General features: G+C 38.9%; 1 protein-coding gene across 3 annotated transcripts; it reads left to right on the plus strand.

Annotated features, from left to right (window-relative positions):
- The first annotated feature begins 1444 nt into the window (after positions 1–1444).
- On the plus strand, positions 1445–20245 carry ppa1.L (pyrophosphatase (inorganic) 1 L homeolog). 3 transcript variants are annotated; one of them, XM_018250197.1, is made up of 12 exons: positions 1445–1712; positions 5214–5278; positions 6203–6247; positions 8591–8644; positions 9576–9695; positions 10133–10219; positions 12115–12241; positions 12855–12982; positions 13786–13871; positions 17021–17090; positions 17419–17458; positions 20080–20245. In XM_018250197.1, the coding sequence occupies exons 1-12, from the start codon at positions 1559–1561 to the stop codon at positions 20106–20108; spliced, it is 1005 nt and encodes a 334-aa protein (XP_018105686.1). In that variant the 5' UTR covers positions 1445–1558; the 3' UTR covers positions 20109–20245. The 3 variants fall into 3 exon arrangements, 2 of the variants coding, with proteins under 2 accessions (XP_018105686.1, XP_041446521.1); XR_005967034.1 differs by having other exon boundaries at positions 1454–1712; positions 9558–9695; positions 13786–13858; positions 20080–20146; XM_041590587.1 differs by having other exon boundaries at positions 1455–1712; positions 9558–9695.
- Positions 20246–20728: the final 483 nt, after the last annotated feature.

A 20728-nucleotide genomic window follows, 5' to 3' on the forward strand; every position in this document is an offset into this window, starting at 1 on the left:
CCTAAAACCCCCAGAAATGTGTTCAAACTTTCCATAACCTGCCAAATTTTGTGAAAAGGATGTGGTATTTAGGAGGTGTGGCTATAAAATCGGCGTGATCCTAAAAAAAACGCCATACCGCAGATCTTTTTGTCCCTATTTCTGTTTTTTTAAATGTTGGGAAGTTATGTATTATTCCTTACACAGACAGATAAAAATTGTAATATCATATAAAACCTGACCCTAAAACCCCCAGAAATGTGTTCAAACTTTCCATAACCTGCCAATTTTTTTAAAAAGGATGTGGTATTTAGGGGGTGTGGCTATAAAATGGGCAAAAAAAAAAAAAAAAGTTAGGGAGATGGCCTCCCTAACTGATACCTCCATGACTGCATCAGAATGTTAACAGGTCCTATCAGCATTGCCGCCATCAGGGGGACAATTGCCCCAGACCCAGTGGCTTCTATACGTTAACGGGGCCTGGCCATGCTGCATTTCTTCGATTAGCCGGGCCCCCCTTGAGTCACCGAAGCCACTGTTGAAGTAGAAATCAACGTCTAAGTACCCGAAGCCTGCAAAAGGAGCCGAGGAAGAAGAAAGGTAAGTTCCACTGAACACCAATGGTCTTTTTTTTTCTTTTAAAAGAGAAACAAACCCTTAATAAAAAAACCCAACCCCACTCCCTCCCAGCCTAGCTGCCCCTCCCAGGCAAATGCCCCTAACTCTTTACTGACTCATCCATGCAGATTCTGTCCAGCGGAGTTCACGGGCGCCATCTTCAGCAATCTTTGGAACGAGACCAGTGCTTTAAGAATTTTCTTGAGTTTCGTCGCATGCGCCGGTCTCATTTTGAAGATTGCCAAAGTGAAGAAAATTGTGCCTGGACAGAATCTGCACAAAGGAGTTAGTTGCATTTGCCCGGGGGCCAGGAGGGAAGGGGTCTATGTAGGGAAGGAAATGATAGCTGATCACAATGTTATAAATAGGGAAAAAAGATAAATATATAGGAAGGCCGGTATTTTTTTCCAGAAAAGGTGGCAACCCAAAGGGTGGGGGTATGTTTTTTTTAGTAAGGGTTTGTTTCTCATTTAAACCCCTGGGCTATTTTTTTTTACCTGTAGGGGGTCCTAGCCACCAATGTTTTTTTTTCTCAACTTGTAGGGGTGGCTTCTTTATTATCCAACTTATATTTGGCCAACGGGTTTGAAAAAACATATGTATTTGTACCCATTGCCAGAGGTAAAGGTATTGTACAACTATAAGTGATTCCCACGAATTCCCTTCCTAAACACCAAGGATTGTAAAGCAAGTGACAACTAGTCTGTCTATAGGTCGAAGGCAACAACAACAATGTTCATGTGCAAATACAAGGCGGCAGCATTGATACATGCTACTACGACCCGTGTCGGGTCAGCCATTTTCTATGGCCATAGGTTATGCCTCCCAGCAGCGGCCATCTTCTAAAGGCAACAGTGCCGTGCTGTGATACAGCGTGTAGATGGCAGTGTAGGATCAGAGCGAGGCAGACGCTGTTACAGCAGCCTAGGCCGCACGGGAGGGCAGGGCATATAACGTGAACATGCTGTCACTGTGCCGTGGCTCCCTCAGGCTTAGCCGAGCTACCTTGACGCACTGCTCCGGAAGGCTTGTGGCTTCCCGCTGGGTGAGCATGCAAGGCTACAGCGTAGAGGAAAGGGGGCGGCCGAATACCGCTGAATATAGGCTGTTTTTCAGTAAGTAGCGCAGCATCACTTTCTGGGTTTGTAGGAAAACGACCTACCCCTTGCAGGTTGAGAATGGAACTGGCAGTGTTATGACTGCAGTGTACTGTCGGGCTGTACCACCGTCCAGAGGGGGAGGGAAGTCTGGGAAGGTAGCTGCTAATGCTGTAGGTGAAGATATTGATTTAGCAGGTTACAGGTAACTTCAGTGCGGACTGTTTCCCTGTGTTACTATCCCACGGGTTCAAGGTCATCACCATTGCCAACTCATGATTCCACCACTGCCGCAGCTATTCATTGGACTGTATAGTAAACTATAGAATATAACACATGGCGGAAATTGTGCGTAATTAATGCGAACTTACTTTAACATCGCTGTAGTCTTAAAAGTGGCGCAGAGCTATATAAATAAATTCCACAGCTATTGTGGAGACTTAGCAGTGCTTTTACATTTTAGGTATAGCCAGAGTATAAATATATAGACAGTGACCATAGATGTGCAGATTTTATTTGTTTCCCATCCACCATTACAAATTAAGATTAAAATAAGTAGGAAAAATATCAAATTAGACCACGATCTGGCCATTAATTGACAGACCGCAATCGTATGGCAGTTGTGTCTGACAAATAGCAGTGACCGTCACCTACCGATCTATTCATATAGGCAATACATGCAGAGATCTTATCGTTAGCCAATATAAATCTTTTAACAATTGTTGGCACTCTAAAAATATGAAAAAAATAACCTGTCCGATCGACTGAATGACCTATAGCCATGGCACGGAAAATGTCGGGACACACACATGGTCCGAAAATCGTATGAACCTTCATTTGGTACGACGATAACTTTGGATCTTAAGGTGGCCATACACGGATAGATCCGCTCGTTTGGCGATGTCGCCAAACGAGCGGATCTCCCTCCGATATGCCCACCTTGAGGTGGGCAATATCAGGCTGATCCGATCGTGGGCCCTAGGGCCCAACGATCGGATCCTAGCGTTCACCAAACGGGCGGTCGGATCGCGGGACCGCATCAACGAACAGATGCGGCCGCGATCCGACGGGATTTTTAATCCCATCCGATCGAGATCTGGCCGACTTTCGGCCAGATCTCGATCGGGGAAGCCCGTCGGGGGGCCCCCATACACGGGCCAATAAGCTGCCGACACGGTCTGTCGGCAGCTTTTATCGGCCCGTGTATGGCCACCTTTAGGCTGGCCCTGGTTGTAAGGGCACATTTGCTTCTGATTGATAGTTTCTGTGATGCTACTGCTACCTCAATCAATGATAAACCTTTTGGGGAAATTAATGGGGCAGGTATAGATGCCATGGTGGAGGAGTGTACATGCAAAGGTGTAAAATTGATGCTGTACTATGTACGATTCCTGTAGGACTAGCGCCCATGTAATGTAAAATATCAGTACTTGGAAAAATTCAATATATTTTGGGATTATGTAAAAAAAATCAAAGTTCATCTGTCTTGTAGTAATGTGTGCCATTCACAGCACATTTACCACTGTACAAATACAGGCAAACAGACTCAAACAGAGTTCTTGCATGTTGGGTTTATCTTTTTTTTTTTTTTAATTAAAAATCTATACTTTAATATATATAGTCTTCTCTTGCTGACCTCACTTAAAGGGCACCTGTTGGATAAAAATGTTATCCCCAACCAAAGGTGCAGTTTAATATATCCCATATTCCTGTTGGGGATAGCAGTAGGTTTTTTTTGTAAAAAAACTGTGGTTTAAAAAGCTGTGGTTCCCAAACTGTGGGGCTGGCCACTTTAGAGAAGTTTAGGGGTAGTGACTTTCTGGCCCAATCGAGTGTAATTTGGGGGGAAAGCCACTTTCCTCTTTCGGATACTCCTGCAGTTTAATATGTGGTTACAATTGACTATTGAAAAGTTCCTGATAGCAAAAATTGCTTGTAAGCATTACTGTCTCGTTAACATTTACTGGCGCATTTCACAAAATTTAATTGGAGAATGACTTCCTGACTTCAGCTTTCTGTAAACTTTGCTTCTGTTTTTTGACTTTGTCATTGCCCTTTACATTAGGAAGTACAGTGTCCTGGTGAGGTCACGTGTTTGTGTGCATGTATAGCATATAACATTATATGTTATGCGATTTGAATGAATCTGCAAAAAACATAATCCGTAAACCATGCAGTGAATTCAATTCCATTCCCGCTATATACAATTATTGAATTCCTTTCCTGCTATATACAATTAGCTTGTTCCAAAGAATTAATCAACTGCTTGTCATTCTGAGTTCTCTTGATGAAGGGTGAACGCTGCTGACAACCGGCACATCATTATTTATGCCAATATCAACTTTTACCACTTATAATTTAGGCAAAAAATGTTTTGCCTAATTCTTCGTAAGTGATCCCCCAGTATGTTTGTAATGGAAAGAATAAGAACAAGTTGCTATGCAGGCCATTCTTTTTTTATTAAGACATTACAAGTGGAGGCCAAACGCATTCCTTGCCTGTTGGGGCACTTACTTATAGGCTGGTCTAACCTATGAGTATGTGCCCCAGCAGGCACGAAACGTGTTAGGCCTCCACTTGTAATGTCCTAATAAATGTACTTGTAATTTTAACTATCTTTTAACTTTTTGCGGTTTTTCTATATACATGCACCTATAGACTGGGGTGAACTGTTGAGTATATTGAAAAGTGATGTGGCATTAAAGGGAAAATACTTTCTCCAACTAGTCCTTGAAACACCTTTAATCCCCAAGGTCCTTTTGAAGATAACAATAATAAAATCAATAATTTAAAAGGTGCAATTAAAGACCAAGTTGCTATGGTAATGTAGTAATTTTATTAATACTTAAAATGTTATCCTTTTTTTGGGGGGGGGGACACGTGTGTGGAAAAAGAAGGGCTGTGGAGGGACACATCCCCTGTATACAGCAACATTCTGAGATCCGCTTTAGGAGAAGTACCTCTCACTTTATCTTATATTCTCTAAGAGAGTGTGGATATTGAACATTTTGGAGAACTATAACTCACATCAAAACTTTGCCCTACATAAACTTCAGTTGGAGTTTGAGGGGTGGGGTCTACCCAGCTGTTACCTACTCCAAAAGGTAATATTTAAGAAATTGTTTGTAATTATGATTTATAAATAAGTGACCACCAATTTTAATGTTATTTAATATTTATGCATTTTTATTGATTCATTACTAATTTCCTGTCCGGCCAGGTTTTAATTAATTGACCCAGTAAAAAGGGATAACATTTTAAGTATTAATACAATTACTACATTTCCATATCTGCTTGGTCTTTAATTGCACCTTTTAAATGATTGATTTATTAGTGAACTGTTAGTATATCCTCCTCTTCATGATTTTTGTTTTTTCTATTGGACTTAATACACTGTGGTAGTGTCAAAATTTAGCCTTTGGCACTATTTTGTCAATTGTTTTATTAACATGTCTTCTGTATGTTTTATGTTGTTATATTGTCTTGTATATATATGTTTTTCTCATTTGTGATTTGCAGAGAATACAGATGGCAAATTCATTTCACCTTTTCATGACATCCCTCTGCATGCAAGAGCTGAACAGGTATATATATAAATTTAGACCAGTTGTGTGATTGAACTGTTTTGATTGGTGCCATTAAGTACAACTGCCTTATACTTACTGTGGATTTGCTCAGTGATTATTTATCAGTGCGTGTCATGTTCCAAAGAGCTATAAAACAGGGTGACCTATTGTCCTATATGAAGAAGCTACTTAAGCTTATTTGGACTTACTGGATTCAAAAAAACATGCCAGGACCACAGATTTTGGGGTAAATCATTTACTTGTCAAGTAATTGCATCCAATTAGTTGCTATTAGTTCCTAGATGTGGGCAAACTTCAGGGTATTTATTCCAATACATTTTTGATCATTTTAGGCTGCATGTAACCCAATGGGCAAAGGATAAAAACAACCCATATTTAAAGAAAAAAATTGCATTTACTTTAAATCTATAGTTGTGTAACTGCAGACCGAGCTGGCAGCTAATTGGCTTGTGTATAAAGGTTTCCCCATAGCCTGCCTGACTGATTTATCTGGTTAAAAACTAGGATTATGATTTGACCATTGGTTAAAGGGCCAAAGATTAGCCCAATGTGGCCCATAGTATAAACTATCTTGCCAAAGGTCCCATCTTGCTGTATATGGCCAGTTTTACTTGTAAAATGGGAAGCTAATAATAACAACCAATAATTTAGCACTCCTTTTTGAATACAGTTCTTTTTTTTCTATTCTGCAGCAATATCTAGGCTGCTTTATATTCAAGCTTTCTATGTTAGAATGCCTCCGGTTTGGTGAGAAGTGATCATGTAAAAGAAAAAATCATAACATGACCTGGAAAATGCAGTGAGCTGTAGAAAAAAAGCCTGCAATACTAAAGGGCCACGTGCTGTTTTCATGGCTAGGTTAATTATATCGGTTCCATGCCTCCTATCAAATGACCTTAATATAACTTTCTGTTTATGCAGGACAGTGATGTGCCAGCGAAGAAATCAAAGACTAATTGGGATAAGGTACACTTAAGCATTTCTGTTCTCTAGAGTCTGGCACTAATGTGCTTCCTACATATAATGGCAATCATTAGCACTTGTGGTCAGCCATAATGATTGTGTGTGCCTTCCCTCCATGCTCTCTTCAATACTTGCAGCACTGTGTAGCAACTAATAGTGACCTCCTTGTTGCACACCATGTTTAATCCTGAAAATCTATAATGTTATACAGTACTTAGACTATTTAAAGCCTAGGCATATTAACCCCTCTTTTGGCTGTTGAAAAGCATGGCAGGTCATGAAGCTGTGCATTCTCTGGCCTACGAGTTTATTGGATTTTTTAGTTCAGGCAGGAGATAAGATTCTTTGCAGTGCAACTCCCCTCCCTGAAAAAAAATAAACTGGCCATTGTGTCCTCTATGTGAATGGACAGAAGGCAGATTAATTCTTCTCCATTCCCTAAGGCCTCTGTTTGCAGAGGATATTTCATATGCTAATTCATTTTGGCCCAAATTTGGTAGTGAATAGTCTAGGCCTGACCAGTTTTAACCTAACATCTAGTGATGTGGAGGTTGACCACCGGTTTGGTGGTCTCAGGTTGAAATTTGGCCAACCATTGTGTATCAGACTGGGCAAGTACACTCCTACACTGCTACCAACGGGCAGGGCTGCCATCAGGGGGGGACAATTGTTCCCGGCCCCCCCCCCCCGGGTTTTTGTGTCTTAGGGGGGCCCAGCCATGCTGCACTTGCTTGATTAGCCCCCCCCCCCCCCCCCCGCTGTCAGTGTGCTGCAAGCTTCAGAAGAGAGGACGGGAAGCTCCGGTGCCTGCATGATTTTTCTCCTATTCAGTTCTCTGTACCGTCATTGGTCACTGAAGTACAAGTCCCGGTAAAGCTGTACAGGGATTGGATGGATGAAGTAGGAACGTCCCCTCCAGCCTATCCAATCCCCTGCAGCTTTACCAGGACTTAAACATCAGTGACCAATAAGGGTACAGAGAACAACAGAATAGGAGAAAATTCATGCAGGCAACCGGAGCTTCCCGCCCTCTCTTCTGAAGCTTGCAGCACGCTGACAGCGGCGGACCTGGCTAATCTAGTAAGCCTTTATGGGGGACCCTGGCAACCAAATGTTTTTTCTGGCCACCAGTGGCTTTTAATAACTTGTGGGGGTCTCAGGTAGGGTTGCCACCTGTCTGCTTTTGACCCGGACAGCCTGTTTTTTTGAAGGGCTGCCTGGGTCAAAACTGACTGCGCGGTTTTCCAAATTAGGAAGGCCGCGCAGGATTTCCTAGGATTGACGTGGTGATCGGTAGTGGCACGCCGTCACAGACTCGCTCCCGATCTAATTGAATTATGAATTCCAGCTCACTTTTCATCTGGATGCCTGCACACCACTTTTTCTACCCTATTCATCACCATTCCCTGAATAGATTGTGCAGGCTATACGGGATCTAGTGATGTGTGGCCCAACATACAATTGTGGGGTTGTGTGCAGGTTCGGGCTGAGCTCTTTCTTCCGCTCTCCCTGCCCTGCCGGCTTCTGCCTCCAGTGAGTGGTTTTTATTGATTTGCACCTACATGGCCCTCCCCTTCTATGACATTATAGTGGGCTGGGTGCTGTTCTATAAACGTGGAGCTGCGCCGGGTTAGGTACGGGTGGTGTAGGGGCTGGTTAGGGTTGGGTGCGGGTGGAATTTTTTCGACATGCACATCAGTAACAGGATCCCTTGTCTGGAAACCCTTTATCTAGAAATCTCCGAATTACAGGAAGACCTCCCATAGACTCTATTTTATTCAAATAATTACATTTTTAAAAAATGGTTTCAGTTTTCTCTGTAATAATAAAACATTACCATGTACTTGATGGTAACTTAGCTTTATGAATCCACATTGGAGGCAAAGCAATCCTATAGGGTTTAGTTAATGTGTAAAAAATTTTTAGTAGACAACTTCTAAAGTATGGAGATGGAAATTACAGCAATTTCCCTGTACCTTTACATTTTATTTTGCATACAGAAATATTTTTCTGATGACATTTCCTACTGTTTCAAGGGAAGCCGAGAGCTCCAATTAGGCTTATGTGTGGAAGGCTAGTGCTGTTCTTACATAGCCAGAGGCAGACCAATCCCCTTGTGGGTCATAGCTAAGAATGTTTTGCACTACATACACATTTTGTGAGAGTAGGCACTGAATGTTGGGTTCTCTGATGGGCCCTAGGAGGCCTGTCCAACACTGGTCAAAGGAGTGAAAGGTGACAGATGGTGAGACCCCTTTAATGGAACCCAAGTATTCAGCATAGTTACTCCTCTAACTGCAGAACCAAAGGGGTTTTCTTTAACCTTTGCCCTCTTTATTTTATTAGAATGTGTTTAACATGGTGGTAGAGGTACCTCGTTGGACAAATGCTAAAATGGAGGTAATTCTTGCTATTTTTTTTTAGTTTGAGTAGTGATGGGAGAATAAATTCGGCAGGCGCTAATTTGCGGCAAATTTAAGCGTTTCTCCGGCAGGGGAATAAATTTGCAAGACTGACAAACATTCGCAGATGAAAAATCGGGTGCGCGTCAGAACAGTCGCATGCCAGACGCCCATTGACTTTAATGCATTTGGCCAAAATAGGAGCGCTTGTAACTAATTTTGATGCTCATTGTCTTCAATGTGTTTTGCTAAATTTTCGACATTTTCTGGGAAATTAGCAAATTTTTAGGCGAAATGGGACAAATTCGCCCATCGCTATTTAAGAGTACTCCCGTTGCTATATAATATGCGGGAAATTAGCAAATTTTTAGGCGAAGCGAAACGGGACAAATTCGCCCATCGCTATTTGAGTACTCCCTTTGCTATATAATAACTGTAAAGATAATAATAGAGCGCAAAGTATTTCTTATTTAGTGAGAGCTGTGCAGATGTGGAATTCTCTCCCTGAATCGGTCATACAGGCTGATACATTAGATAACCTTAAGAAGGGGTTATTTGGCTTTTCAGCAAAGGAGGGAATACAGGGTTATGGAAGATAACTCGTAGTACAAGTTGATTCTGGGACTAGTCTGATTGCCTCAGAGGGAAAAAATTCCTTCCTGACTCCAAGATGGCAAATGGGAAGTGCTTCAAATGGGTGTTTTTGCCTTCCTCTGGATAAACTAGCCGTTTAGGCAGGTTATATATAGACTAAAAAGTTTGAACTTTATGGACGTCTTCTTTTTATTTTATTTTTTTCAACCTAACTTACTACATTACACTTTTTCTATACGTTATAAATTGCTAGAAGAAATACACAATATGCTTTTAAGAACATTATACTTCAGTTGTGCTTCTTTTATACCATTCAGTTTTGCTTCCCTATTCAGATTGCAACAAAAGAGCTTCTTAACCCTATTAAACAAGACATGAAAAAAGGGAAGCTTCGCTATGTCTCAAACATTTTTCCTCACAAAGGTTACATATGGAATTATGGCGCTCTTCCGCAGGTAAAATTGTATTTTCTTGTTTGTACCTCATGCAAGCTCGTAGGATGTGCTTGTGTTAGATGTCTGTACATACTGAGACTTCCTGATTAGCCCTTTGGGTAAAACTGCACCAATGGCATCAAGAAGTGATCTTACATCAAGAAGTGATCTTATGTTGTGGTAAGATCTGTAGCGATGTTTAGAGATTGCGTTCTAATTTTGTGAGCTCTGTATTTTGACAGTATATTGGGGCATGCTCAAATCCAAATATTAGTGGTTATTGTTAATATCAGCATGAATCTATTCTAAAAATGAGCTCCGTAAACATGTATGTTAAAGTGTATTCTTGCACACATTGTTAGATAACTGTTCTCTGCTCACTTTTTTCAAACCTGTTTGGGGACAGTTGCACTTTCTGTATATAACATTGTATTCTTGTTCTCCATTTGCTTCTGCAGACCTGGGAAGATCCCAAGCACATTGACCATAATACCAAGTGCTGCGGTGATAATGATCCAATAGATGTCTGTGAAATTGGCTCCAAGGTTGGCTTTCCTCTGCTCTATAAGATCTCCATTAGGTGTGCATGTGTATTGCACCTCATCTTCCTCTGCCAGTTACTTAGCCAGGTTTTTATTTGAGCTGTGCAGAGTTCAGTGTATTGTATTGGAATAATATAGAAACATGGCATTCTTTCGGTTCCTCTTTGTAATAGTAAGTTTCTGCTTTGGGGGTTTTTTAATTAAATAACAAACATTTACAACATGTTTATTATTGTGAGGATATGAATTCGCTACTTTTGTCAGAAGGCCCTTTTGGATAAACTGATTCTTTCAATAGAATGTTCTTTTACCTTTCCTACACATTTTTGGGATTCTCAAGAATGGAAGAGCAATATCGAGTGTCAAAGAGGAAGACATTTTATCAATGTATATGGACTAATATACTGCAGTTTTGAGTAGTCTTGTTGGCAGATAACACTTATCTGTGTTTGGCCACCATTACTGATCTTTAAATCCTCTCCACTCATTAGCTTTTTTACATGCAAAGCAACAAACATTTTCCCTTAATATAGTTTTTGTATGATTAAAGCAGAAGGGCTAGTGTTTGATGTTTACTTTTAATGCTTTATATATTTTTTTTTTTTTTTTTTTTTAAACTTCAGATAGGGAGATTTCTCTGTGTATTTAATCACATGGAGAAAAAGGCTAAAACTATCTACCTGCCTCTATGGGAAATATACTGGCAGAGAAAACTAGAAAAAAGATGTTGAATTCTAATTTAAAACTAATGTTGGCTTCCCATATACTTCATAATGCTTTCACCGCACCTTGCATCATGTGCATTAAATGCATGGCCATTTTGTAAAATTGATTGTTTGTAGGTGAAGGGTGGCAGTCTGAATTTAAGAGCAGCTGAATGGAAGATAACGTTTGAGATTCAGCTGAACCCCAAAACTGTGAATTTGTTCCCTTTTCTGAATGCAGATCATGTTGGGTATGTGGTTACCCTTCAGATACACCTGATCTCAGTATTAACTGTAAATTCTATGTTCAGTGCACATTCAAGGTGGGATGGATATACCCAACCCCTATTGTGGCCAAGAATGCTAAAGCAAAAAAATAGCCTAAGTAGATTTATATAAATATTTATAACGTTTATATGCATACAGAGAAAACCATGTTATTTTATTCAAGGCAGACATTTTTTTAATATTATTTTTCTGGTGAGGCAGAAACACACACAGGTGCTTTATCACCTGAATATGCCATGAATAAAATGTGGGGTGTTGTTAGATGTGCACTGTATTCAGGCTGAAAGATTTCAGTCACCCCATAAAGTATTTGCAGTTTCTGTATACAAGACTTAACAATGTTTAAGATAGGTCAAGGATATACAGCCAGTGCTTCTCCAGCTGCAGGTGGAAAATATGTAGAACAATATGCTTATTGTTGTAGTGTTTGCTTTTTTTCCCTATAAGGTCTTTTTGACTCTCCGTGAAGTATTCATCCCAGTAAAAACAAGCAAAGTATACCTTTCTTTTCAGATTTTGCAGGAATCTTCCACCTCGCAACCCCCCAGCTACACAGATGTTCTTTGCTGCTTCTAATCTGTCAATCATTCCTTTATTCTCCATGAATAGTGTTCTTCATTGTGTTTCTAATGAGCCACCATTACATTTACAAAAATAGCTATTTGCTGCTTTAAATACAATCAGATTTCCATAGAATTAATGCTTCTTTCCTTCACAAATCCTAATTCTAAATTACTCTGAGCCTTCATCAGAATTGTCTTTTGTTTTTATTATGCATTGTAAAGAATATTTATATTAGAGAACTGGCTAATGAATCATTGTCATAGCATTTTCATAGAAGTGTCTTGGAAAAAGTGGACGCGAAATGCCTTTTTCTAAATCTTTTCTGTAATTTGTACCCTGAAGGTTTGTGCAAGGGGTGATGTTATACAGGTGAAGGTTCTGGGGATTCTGGCTCTAGTGGATGAAGGCGAGACCGATTGGAAGGTAATAGCAATCAATATTGACGACCCTGATGCTGAGAAGTTTAATGGTAAGTTGTCATTTCAAAGTAATATTGGAGGCACTACATGGGATATAACCCCTGTTGGCTGCTGCTTTTTAGGACGTTTAGGATAGCTGATGATTGATATATTGTTATATTCTATAAGAATAGAGCGCTAAGTTGCATTTTCTTGTCAGTTAAACTAAAACTTTGCTTTTGATGTATCCAGCCCCTATTGCACTCTCAGAATATTTGCACATCATTGATTGAGAACATTTGCAATGTTTAAAGGAATAGTTAAGGGTTTGTGTTATTTACTGTATATTACCAATACTACTATATGCTATAGAATACACCTGAATTGTAAATCCTTTAGGCTATGAGCACACAGGCTGATATCTCTGGCTGCTTTGTCTGTATTTTTTCAAGCTGAGAGAAGCAGATCTGCTCCCTGCCCACTCCGTTGATTTGTATCCAATCAGCCTGTGTGTGGTCGCACACAGCGGAGCTGTAGCTGAGGTCAGCCTAGAGATGCTTCCTTTCGATATTTGGGTTTACCTCCACTGTGTTTTGAGAGCACACAGGCTGATCAGATTCAAATATGTTGCATTGTTTGAAGGCAAAATACATTGATGATAATGTTCATTTTATTGCCTTTCAGACATAGAAGATGTAAAAAAGCACAAACCCGGCTATCTACAAGCAACTGTTGATTGGCTTAGGACTTACAAAGTACCTGATGGGAAGCCTGAAAATCAGTTTGGGTTTAATGGCGAGTTTAAAGGCCAGGTATTGTTGTCCTTTGTTTCAGAAGTAATATTAAATCATCAGTAATACAAAAAGTGACATATCATTTACTTCCATTCTGCACATGAATGCTATGAGGCATACTGACTAAAGGTTGTTTATTGACCACAAAAAAAACAGAACTAGCTCACATTTGCTAAACTGACAGTGGAAAACATAGGATAATAAATAGAAACAGCTCTTGCTGTGATAATGTATCTTGCTTTACAGCCTGACCCCAACAGAATACATGATTTAATACATGGTTTAAATTGCACACAGAATTCTTTTCTGATCATGAATTTTATGGATAAAAAAAGAATGCAATGGGTATGGGTTAATAATTACAGACATCACTATATATGGTGGTCATATGAAACAGTTGTATATCGTCCGTGGATTTAAGTATGTAACAGTCAAGGTGAAGTAGGTGCTAATTTATAACATCATGGATACTGTGACGCGTCGTGATTGTATTTCCCCTATCAGGAATCTGTAACTGGAAGAGCACTGTCTTCTTTTAAGATAATTGGATTATCAAATATGTTTCCTTGAGTTCAGAGAATTTAATAGTAATTATTTCAGCTTTGCACTTGATGCTTCTATCTCTATTTTCTGGTGGCTGTGATATAACCTTTTTCTCTTGACCTGCTCTCGCTTCTGTCCTGTTTTATGGATTTTCTTTCAAAGCAGAATGAATTGAATACTATACCATATGGATGGTATTATTTTAATATATAATTGTGTTTAAATATTCATGTTGAAAGTATTATTTTTTTTTTTTTAATATTTGCAAAATGTTGTAGGATTTTGCCGTTGAAGTGATCAAATCCACTCACGAATACTGGAAAAATATGCTGCACAAAAAGTCTGATAAAGGTGAAATAGAGTGGTTAGTATAATTCTCTAATTTGGATTTTTCTTCCTGCTAAAAATGATAATGAGCTGCAGTGTAATATGTTATGACCAATTTCAGTTGAAACCACATTAGTCCATGAAATCCTACCTGGAAGAACTTTGTGTTCTTTTACAAAATAATAAACTCTGAGCTCTGTATGCAGAGTGTGGATTGTGGGACTGTTAGAGTTGTTGGATTTGGAGAGTGACAAAAACTGCCGGTTGAGAAGGGCATATTATATGTGTAGCAGATAATGTAGTTGCGAGGGCAGAGAGGAAAAAAAATGTGTGTTTTGGTAGTAAAAAACGAAACAAAACTTGAACATTTTCGTTCCTTACAATCTAAACCCTTCTGTTTATTTTACATTATATTTTAATATTAATGCACATTTGAGGGAATAACTACATGAACGCTATCCAGGCATTATTTATACTTTTTTATACTTAATGGGGTGGTTCACCTTTTAAGGTAATTTTTAGTATGTTCTGGAATGGCCAATTCTAAGCGTTTTTCTCCATTATTTTTTTATAGTTTTTTAATTCCCTTTTTTTCTTCTGAATCTTTCAAATGGTGGTCACTGACCCAATCTAAAACTACTTGCTCTGTAAGACTACAAATGTATAGTTATTGCTACTTTTTATAACTAATCTTTCTACTCTTCTCTTATTCATATTCCAGTCTCTTATTCATATGCATGCATGGTTGCTAGAGTAGTTTGGACCCTAGCAAACAGATTGCTGACTAGAGAGCTTATGAATAAAAATTAAAAAATCACAAATAATTAAAAAAAACAAAACAGTCACTCTCTACGTAATACCAAATTAATTTAAAGTTGAACAGCCCCTTTAAGGCCACATCCAGGTAGTGAGCGATGTAGGCCATCCTTGGCTCACCGCCATATGTCTGTTGGGGGAAGAGGCTGATCCTCGACATGCCTTGACCTCAGTCGCCATATAAATGAAAGATGATGACCAGCAGCATGGTACTGTGACACAAAAAGGTTGAATCTTTTATTAGCTCTGCATCAAAACAAGGCCCTTAGTAATAGGCAAAATGGCTAATTTTGCATTAACACATCCAGGTAAAGTGAAGCAGCATGTTCAATATTTAAGTCTAAAACTCAGAGCAACCAGATATTTAGAAAAGTGGATTGTTAGGGTCCAATGAAGCATCAGTTACTATATTTCTGCTGTAAGTATAAAAGTGTTGGTTCACTGAAGCAGATTTGAAGAGTTTAGAACCTATAATATACATATGATTAATTGAATGCAATGGGTCTGTCACTTTCAGTATAAAGGCTACTGGCAGCACAAGCATATTCTACACAGATTGATGGGAGATGATACTGCTTTCACTGGGTGGGCCCTTCCTCTTGCCTGACAGCACACTGTTACATCAGAAAGAAAGATTTAGCTATGCCAGCACGCCAAAGCTTAACTGATTTGTTATAAGTGAAAGTGGTATTTGTTTATGCCTTTCTGTTCTCTGGTTCCAATTCTTGTATAGGATCCCTTATCCGGAAACCCGATATCCAGAAAGCTCCGAATTACGGAATGGCTGTCTCCCATAGACTCCCATTTTATCCAAATAATCCAAATTTTTTAAAAATGATTTCCTTTTTCTCTAATAATAACAGTTGCTTGTATTTGATTCCAACTAAGATGTAATTAATCCTTATTGGAAGCAAAACCAGCCTATTGGGTTTATTTAATGTTTAAATGAATTTCTAGTAGACTTAAATTATGGAAAAATCCGTTATCCGGAAAACCCCAGGTCCCGAGCATTCTGGATAACAGGTCCCATACCTGTAGCAGAAGTTAGTTATTCTTCAGGTCTGTTAATCAGCTGACTTTCCATAGGCGTCAACCTATGGTATAAAGAAAACAAATAGCCAGAGAGATACAGCACTGAATAACTAATTTTTACAAAATACACTGAAAATGTTTTTCATAATGAAAAGTTGCTTGTAATTAGTTTTTTTCATTGTAAAACTAACCCCTCCTTTTCCTCTGAATCAACCACCTTTCCTAACTCTAATCTGCTCCTCCCTTTCTGCTTTTTATTTTTTTGGTATATCATCCACTACAAGCCCTCTTTTCTCCTTTGCTTTATTTATTTTTTTTACGCTCCTTCACTCCTATTTTTCTTTATCTTTTGTTATCCAATTCTCTTTCTCTATATTCATACTTTATTGTCTTATTTTTCCCCTCCTTCTTTTCCCCCAATTGGAGGTCACAGACTTGCAGTGCTAGTTTATGCCATGAGGCTGCCGGTACAGTCCTAGGATCCTTTATCTGGAAACCCATTATCCTGAAAGCTCTGAATAACAGGCCATTTCCCATAGACTCTCATTTTATCCAAATAATTCATTTTTTTTTCTTTCAAATTTCCCTTTTCTCTGTAATAACAAAAGAGTACATTGTACTTGATCCAAACTAAAATGTAATTAATCTACATTGGAGGCTAAACAATCCTATGGGTTTATTTCATTTTTAAAAATTTTTTTTTAGTAGACTAATGTATGGAGATTCAAATTACGGAAAGCTTGGTTCTCTAAAAAGCCCCTTGAGTATTTTAGATAACTGCTCCCATACCTGTAATTTAAGAAATTAGCAATTTGGTTTAGGAATTGAATAGGCTGGAGGGTAAACCCTGAACTAACTCCAACCTATCAAATTCCCTCCTGTCTGAGCTGGAGCTTAAACTCTGAGAATGAACGGAGTAGTACCTGCAGACTTAAAGCATAAACCGCTAACAAAATACAGAATAATATAGTCGTTTACCCAGGTGCAGTAATTCATAGCAACTGACCAATGAATGCTGATTGGTTACTAAGCCTTACTACACCGGTTAGTGTCTTTTATAACATCAGCCCAAAGTACAACAGTGTGGCTTTAACACGAGCATTTAAGGTTTAGATATGGCAGGGGCAGTTTGGGTGGAATGGTTCTGGTAGAGGGAGGACCAGTAGACTGTAGCAGGAAGGACTGTTCATTAAAAATCCGGTTCATTACGATTGTCTGAAAACTGAATTAGATGTTAAATTATAATCTAGATTTGCTAATTTGCCTCAGACATGAGACCAGCGTGTTGTGAGCAGTGTTCAGTAATCTAACAACCTGTTTTTAATGTTTTTCCTTTAGTAAAAATGTAACAGTGAGTGAAAGCCCTTTCTGCTGCCCTGAAGATGAGGCTGCATCCATTGTCCAGTCTGTAAGTTGCATTTTGTTTGGAATCATTCTGAAGTGTTCATTGGAAAGATAATCTGTTGCATACCTCTATACAAAAGCCTGGAGTAAAAGGAAGCGTCCCCTTGGAAATGCTATGGAAAAACATGGTCTTACATCTTTACGGTTTTTCCAGAGCAACTTCCCCCTGAAACGTAATTGACGCTATTTCCATTGCACTATATATAGACTACTATATAGACTACTGAAAATAGCTAACCACTGCTTTCTTTTTTTGATTGCTGTAAATAAAATATGAGCTCATTGCGTACAGTAGCCCAAGTAGTATTAATATTTTTATTTATTTCTTACAGGCTCCTTCACCAGGAAGTCCGAATAAAGTTTCCTCAGATGGTATATAATATAATCCTTTTAGCTGTTTTTGTTTTTTCTTTTATTACCAAGTAGATGAAATGGTTTTGGTGTATATTGCCAGAAAAATTGCATAATGATATGTTTATTATACAGGTATGGAATCTGTTATAAGGAATGCTCAGGGCCTGGGGATTTCTGTTATTTGGATCTTTATGCCATAAACCTCCTAGAAAATCCTGTAAACATTAAATAATGGATCCCGTACCTGTAATTGGAATGGGGAGAGCAACGTACAAATGAGTCCCATGTCTGTCAAAAGTTGGGTAACAAATGACTTAAAGGGGAACTATCCCGTAAATGGATATTTAATATAAGCTTCAACATACTGAAAATAAGAAGCTTTCTAATTATAATTGAAAGTTTTGCATTGTTTCTGAAATAATCAAGTTTATATTCACTTTTCCTCTCTCAGCATCTGTTTCTTCTCATTCTGTCTTCATGCAGGTGTTGAGTGTCAGATGAATGATCCAATATATCTTGTATTAGGGCTTCCTTTCCTAGCAGATGATTTAGTGCTCACTCAAATAACCGATTCCAGTACAAAGTCTAACAAAATAACTGCCTTTTGCATAAATTCTGCATGTAGAGAGACAGGATTTCTGGTGATTTTAATACAGTGAGCTCTAATACATCTTCTAGACAAAAAATATATAAATTTTCATTTTCTCGATAGTTCCCCCTTTAAATGTCTCGAGGCTGCAGGGAGCATCTGTTTCTGTGCTGGTGTGGCGCAAGCCTACTCTACCATTGCCAAGTTGGTGGTAAATGTATAATAAAGATTTTACTGTAAGTAACCATGCCAAATGCAACAAACAGCTGACCTAATTCTACCCATCCCTTCTTATAACTTGCTGCTTCAAAGTCAAAGTAAAATTTGTCATCTCAGCAGTGTATGAATACACAGTGAAACTGCTTTGTTTCATCATATTTCATACTCTGTTGTCTGACACGTAAGCTCCCATGATTCCTCAGCAGCTGAAAGCAGTTTATGGTCCTGCAGCTGTTTAGAATCTACAACTCTCGTCATTCCACAAGTTCTGCATCTCTGTTCTAGACAGTGTATGCTTTATAGAAAGCTGTACAGTGCCATTGTATTCATTGTCCACTGTTTACTTTTAGCCCCACAGAAGCTATTGCTTTTGTTTGATTGACCATAGCACACAGACTGCTGCCAATAAATAGCCGTACATATTGTATTAAATGGGCTGAAAGGACATATAAAATATGATGTATATGGTCAACTTTCTCTTCTTCTTTTGTTCCGGCCGAATAAGCTGCAGCTTCTCTTCACTTGCTCATCTGCTGATACACCGTGCATCTACACAATTGCCTGATCAATGACCTATTTATGGTACAATACAAAGTACTGATATTTTATCACATGGGAACGTCTGACCACCATACAGGTTCCAAAAACCATACACTTTATATGTACATGTATGAGCAGCATGAATGTAATTGTAAGGGAAGGAAATTGAGAAATTTAGGACTAGCATATTTAAAGAAGGCAAAGAAGGAGAGAAAATGTAGCTATAGTTTAGATTCCCCATTTCATCCCCTTGTATAGTTGCCTCCCAACCTGTGTTGCTAATCCTTAAAGGAACAGTTCAGTGTTAAAATAAAAACTGGGTAAGTAGATGTGATCTATAAAGGCTGGAGTGACTGAATGTCTAACATAATAGCCAGAACACAACTTCCTGCTTTTCAGCTCTCTAACTCTGAGTTAGTCAGCAACTGTAAGGGGGGGCCACATGGGCCATAACAGTGAGTTTGCAATTGTTCCTTGGCATGCAGCTCAAATTCAAAAGCAACAGTTATGAACCATGTACCCTATCCCCCTCAAATCACTGATTGGTTACTACACAAAGCAGGAAGTAGTGTTCTGGCTATTATGTTAGACATACAGCCTCTATACATTACATTTTTGCCTAACTATATTAGAAACATTTTTTATTTTAGACAGGCTTTCTATTTATCCAGTTTTTATTTGCAAACTGAAAAAATCCTTTAATGTTAACATTGGCAAGCCGTCAACCCTACTAGTTATCTTTTATGCTTCTTAGAGGAGAGCCACAAAAGGTCCCTATGCACAATTGCCGTGACCTACCAGAGTACCTTGGGCTTTCACCAATGACAGCTCTCATCAGACCATTCTTATTTCCACCATTGGTCTCTATGATCCTTGATGCATATAACCTGGTCTACATCATATTGTAAAAGTGGGCCCTTGATAACAACATCTCTGGTGAGCCCTAAAAGGCCAGTCCAACACTGTATACTGGTACAAACAGCATCAAATGTTCGAATATAAAAGTGTGCACTTGTTTAGTTGACTTACCTCTGAAATATTATGAAGGCAATCACATGGATTTTAATGTGTTTTGAGTCACATGATCATATTTACCACTCTCGCAGAGAGGAGGCGGACAAAGTAAAAACATAGTACGCACTGTAAACTAGAGCAAATGTATACAGTCTGCGCTGGATTTTAATTAAGGCGATAACTACCAAAATATCAACTATTAAAACAATCTAGGCTTTTTCAAGTGCGCTTTGGTGAGATTATATAGTTCTCACGGCTGTTGTTTCTTCTCTTCCAGTTGATACATGGCATTTCCTTAACAAATGAGATCTCTAACAATTTATTAGAGCACCTTCTTCAGTTACGTCAAGAATGAAATCAAGAAGATATATTTTTATTTTTTTAATGAAGTGGTTATAAAATCCAAATGCTTTATTGTGTAAATAAACACATTTTCTCAGTTACCTATTGTTTTCTTTTTTTGTTTGAGGGGGAAAAAGAGGTTTTATACTGGTTAACAAATGAGTACAGTAACCGCAAACATGGTTATTCTTCATATAATAAAGTATAAAATAGTTTGCACTGTTTATCGATTTAGTCTTAAAGGCAGTGATCCCCAACCAGAGGCTCATGAGCAGAATGTTCCTCTCTGCTCCCAGTGGCCTCATAGTCCCCATTTTGAGATTTCTGGTTTAAACTCGAGTTTTGGAGGCATGAAGATGCAGGGTCTTCTGCAGGCTAGCAGCCCACATGGGGCTATCAATTAGCCAATCAGTCCTTTTGTGCTCCTAAGGAATTTTTTCGTTTGTGTGGCTCCCCCAAAGTTTTTACATCCAAGTGTGGCTCAAGGGTAAAAAATATTGTGGACCCCTGTCTCCCCAAAACTATGTCCCCCAGGCAGGGCCGCCATCAGGGGGGTACAAGAGGCCCGGCCTGAAGGGGGGCCT

The sequence above is a fragment of the Xenopus laevis genome, chromosome 1L, assembly GCF_017654675.1.
Source record: "Xenopus laevis strain J_2021 chromosome 1L, Xenopus_laevis_v10.1, whole genome shotgun sequence".
NCBI classification, from domain to species: domain Eukaryota; kingdom Metazoa; phylum Chordata; class Amphibia; order Anura; family Pipidae; genus Xenopus; species Xenopus laevis.

Excerpts from the sequence above, each read along its gene's own strand:
- ppa1.L (XM_041590587.1), top strand. The coding sequence starts at position 1,559 with ATGCTGTCACTGTGCCGTGGCTCCCTCAGGCTTAGCCGAGCTACCTTG. Across the intron at positions 9,696-10,132 it reads ATTATGGCGCTCTTCCGCAG|ACCTGGGAAGATCCCAAGCA; the intron begins GTAAAATTGTAT and ends TTGCTTCTGCAG. Across the intron at positions 12,983-13,785 it reads ATGGCGAGTTTAAAGGCCAG|GATTTTGCCGTTGAAGTGAT; the intron begins GTATTGTTGTCC and ends AAAATGTTGTAG.